General features: G+C 35.0%; 1 protein-coding gene across 3 annotated transcripts; it reads right to left on the bottom strand.

The window, feature by feature from the left end:
* Positions 1 to 237: 237 nt before the first annotated feature.
* On the bottom strand, positions 238 to 3,766 carry fam163b (family with sequence similarity 163 member B). 3 transcript variants are annotated; one of them, XM_084415098.1, is made up of 3 exons: positions 3,543 to 3,766; positions 1,723 to 1,843; positions 238 to 1,633 (listed from the first exon to the last, which is right to left on the bottom strand). In XM_084415098.1, exons 2-3 carry the CDS (start codon positions 1,813 to 1,815, stop codon positions 1,181 to 1,183), a joined length of 546 nt encoding a protein of 181 aa, XP_084271224.1. In that variant the 5' UTR covers positions 1,816 to 1,843; positions 3,543 to 3,766; the 3' UTR covers positions 238 to 1,180. The 3 variants fall into 3 exon arrangements, with proteins under 3 accessions (XP_084271224.1, XP_084271223.1, XP_084271225.1); XM_084415097.1 differs by having other exon boundaries at positions 1,723 to 1,838; XM_084415099.1 differs by lacking the exon at positions 3,543 to 3,766 and having other exon boundaries at positions 1,061 to 1,633; positions 1,723 to 1,917.
* Between the last annotated feature and the right edge of the window lie 452 nt (positions 3,767 to 4,218).

Here is a 4,218-nt window from a genome sequence, read left to right as displayed (position 1 = left end):
CTGAGCCCCAGATTGTCATGTTTGAGCTCTAAGACTATGGGCCATATTACTAGAGAGAAGAGCAGCATGTTTAATGTTGTCTCGTTTAATGTTTTAATTTACCAAAGTATGGATAGACCCTTTTTTCCTACACATAAACTGTTGCCACCTGCTGGCCAGCAATAAGCATGCGTGCCGTTAAATATGTTCATTTATGACATCATAAGAGCTTATTAAATTGTCACACAACAACTGTTAATATTAACAAATCTTGCATTTATTAACAAACAAAAAGGTAAAATACAATAACAGATCATAATTCTGGTGACTTCATAGTTATTTTGGATCAAAATCAATGCGAAGTGAGTGGCACTACACACAAAGATGAGAATGCAGACAATTATAAAATCAGTCAATTAAATAGATTACACAAACAGACACACAAATTCACGATCCTACATGTAAAACTATGACCGCAGGTGATATTATCATTTCACAACTTGTACATCCGCACCATTTTCAGTTTAATCATACCAAATCATACCAACCATATATATATATTTTAATCGTATATTTCAGTACAGCAGTAAATATCTGTGATAGACAAATTAATGTGAAACAATATCAAAGATATAAAACTTTTACTCTCCAGTTCTCATGCCAATAAAAAGCCCTATTAATAAGTTGCATATGAAGAGTGGAACGTATGAATAATAAAGCAAATGCTTTTATTACCCAGTCTAAGAAAAGTCTGTAAAAATAGGACACAATGTACCGTTTTAATAGAAGGATTAGAATTTTCTATATTTATTTTTCACAAGTGTTTTTACCCGTTTTTGAATTACACATTGCATTGTATTGTGTTTTACACTTTAAGAAAAAAAGTTCAGAGGGGGTCTGTTCCCTAGGGTTCTTGAGTCAATGTTAAAGAACCCGTTATATGAAAAAGGTTCTTGCCTAACAGAACCCTTTAAGGTTCTATATAGAACCTTTTCTTTTAGGAGTTAAAGGAAATGTCAGTAAACTTGCCTTATCGGTTTTTCTACGGATTTTTGTTTTCTTTAAAGTGCACATGACTATCCTGATAAATAAATAAATAAAAAGTAGACGTATTGGATCTAATGAAATAAAATGGAGCACTGGGTACAGAAAGCAGCATAACAAATGTGAACCACACAATATATGAGGTGAATACGAGGTGCTACACATCTGTGCTGATGCTGTGATGAGTCAGCACTTCCTGCATGGTGACCGAGCGGATGAGGTTGAGTTTGTGGAAGCTGGGCGTATCCATTGGCAGATCTAATTCCTCCTGCTGTAGAGTCGTGTAGTTGATCCTGCCACCTCCATTGCGCAGACCCTCCTGTGGGCTCATGTACAGCGGCAGATACCCCGAGCAGGAGGGGCAGAAAGTGTACGAGCGGGGCGGCTTGTAGGGCATGCGTGGGGTGTACTGAGGATAGCTGACTGGTCCATTGGGCTCAAAAGGCTCTGCAGTCATTAGCAGCTGGTTGGAGGATGCGTATTCGGGGAAATGGCGAAGACTCAGTGGACTCTCGGGTGGACTCGGTTGGCGCGGTGGACTTGGCGATGACTTGGCGACGTCAGCCTCCTCCTCCCCCTCCACTGACTCTTCTCTTTTACAGCAGTAATACTAATGGGCAGAGTGAGACGTCACACTCAGTACGTAAGATAGGAGAGAAGAGGGAGTTACTATTGAGACAAGCAGTAGAGGAGGATTACCTGCAGCCTACAGTAACACAAAACTGTGACAATAGTTAGCAAGATGACTGCAGCTAAAATTCCACCTGTGATGACCACTGTGCCGGCTGTCATTCGAAATCCTCTCCATCAACAAACTGGGCTACCATAAAGACAAAAAAGAAAAAACAGAGACACAAAGAAAATTGTTTTAAAAAAATAAATAAAAAAATAAATAATAATGGGGGGAGAGAGGGTTGGGGGGGGGACACTGCCTTGCTTATTTTAAATACTGACATAAAGTACAAATCCTGGATAAGCTACTGGGTATGTTTACATAGGATGGTCAGCTGATTTGGATTTTTTTTATTGTTTTTAATTTTTATGGCTGAAATACACTACCTTTCAAAAGTTTGGGGTTAGTATGATTTTTTTTTTAAATAAAATAATACTTTTATTTAGCAAAATATTTCTATTTTAAATAAATGCTGGGGGAAAAGTATTACGGTTTCCACAAAGATATTAAGCAAGCACAACTGTTTTCAACATTGATAATAATAAGAAATGTTTCTTGAGCAGCAAATCAGTATATTAGAATGATTTCTGAAGGATCATGTGACACTGAAAACTAGAGTAATGATGCTAAAAATGGACATTAAAGGGATAAATTATACTTAAAAAATATATAATATTTTATTTTAAATAATAATAATAATATTTCACAATATTGCTGTTTTTACATTATTTTTTATCAAATAAATTCAGCCTGGGTGAGCAGAAGAGACTTCTTTCAAAAATATTTTTACAATTTTACCAACCCCAAAATGTAATATTATTATTAACAGAAAATTATAATCTTACAATATGTGCTCAAATATCAGCACATATATTTGTCTATAACTACCATGAACTTAAAGCATTACTCTCTCTATTAGCTATTGTTGAAATTACATGTACATCTGATGCCTATATATTTCATGCTCTTTGATTATGAATTCAGTAATTTTGAAAAAAATATCCAAACACATGCTACAGCAGTGGAATAATAAACGGATCAATGATGCATTAAATTATTTTTCCAAACACATTTGCACAATTTGCAGGATGTCTAAGGAATGACGATATGTAACAGTCCAAAGACATTTACAAAGCTCAGGTTATTCAGTCATAATTAGACCACAAATTAGTCAGTCGGTGTTGTTTACTGTTACAAATAATCCTGTCTCTGTCTATGTAAAATGCAAATGAAGGTACAACTTGACACAAGTGAATCAGAAAGGGCCCCTCAATAAGACTTTTAGATTTGATGACAGTATTTGGATTTAGACTAGCCTACCTCAGGCCAGAGACTCATTCAAGCCCAAATAAACCCATTTGCACAAATGACTGGCAAAGCTTTATATAACTAAATCTGAAGGTCATCATCAGTTAACAACCAACAACACACGATGTCTAAGGTAATTTAGGAATATTTAACTTTTACTGTAACATTAACGCGAAAATCTTTTCCTCAGGTCTGTCTGACAACAAATAGAGCTGGGCTAATTTTAATAACACCCTAGGAGGCTATATACAATCATATACAATTCAGACTTACTAATATAAATTAGTAACAACTTAATCAATTACAATAATCTATGAACTCAATTCATTTATCAATTTCAAAGTATCAAATCTGAACTAAATACCATATCTTGTAAATTATAATCTCTTGATTTTCTGATCGATATTTTTATGATCATATAGCCTATCCATAATAAGAATATTATTATTAACATACAAATTTTCACATTTTTATAATATAATTGTCACATAAATACAACTTAAACTGCATTTACTCAGAAGATGTATTGTATACTCACATTATGGTATCTACAGAACATATGGCACTTGTCCAACGCATCCGGCGAATTTACCCAGAAACTACCACAAAAATCGTTTTTACGAGGTCACATGTCCAGGCGGAATAAACTTTCTTTAATAAATAGATATGAAAAAATATCACTGAACATGTAGTCGAAGACTTTATGAGCACTGTGAGCTGTGAGAAGAGCGTCCGCTGGAGTCACGTCCCACATCTCAGTGTGTGTGTGTGTGTGTGTGTGTGTGTCAACCTCTCCCCACTGATCACACGATTATTCACTATAGAGTGAAGCGCAGTCCACTGATATTGCCTAAACCTTATTAAAAGTACGGATTTTGTATGGTAAATATCTCTTGCAACATACTTTAAATATGAATTTGGACTTTTCTATAGCTGCAGACTGGTTTGTTTAATTAGTGGACAAGATATACTCAAGATATCCTTTTGAGATGTATGCTTGGGACTATTACTTTATTCTGATGCCTACTTAAGATGATCTAGTTTTGACAGAGAATGTGTAGTAAACAATGGCATATAATACTTGCTCTCTAGAGTGTTATTCTTGTGATTCTAGCAAATTTCTCCTTCAAGTTGCAGATGCAAAGTGTGAAAAATGTAGATTACATTTAATCTAATGGTCACACTTTAGATTAGGGTCAAATCCTCACTATTAA

Source organism: Rutilus rutilus (assembly GCF_951802725.1).
Source record: "Rutilus rutilus genome assembly, chromosome: 7".
In the NCBI taxonomy this organism is placed as follows: Eukaryota; Metazoa; Chordata; class Actinopteri; order Cypriniformes; family Leuciscidae; genus Rutilus; species Rutilus rutilus.
Note: the sequence above shows the minus strand (reverse complement) of the source record. Positions and strands in the feature narration are given on the sequence as shown.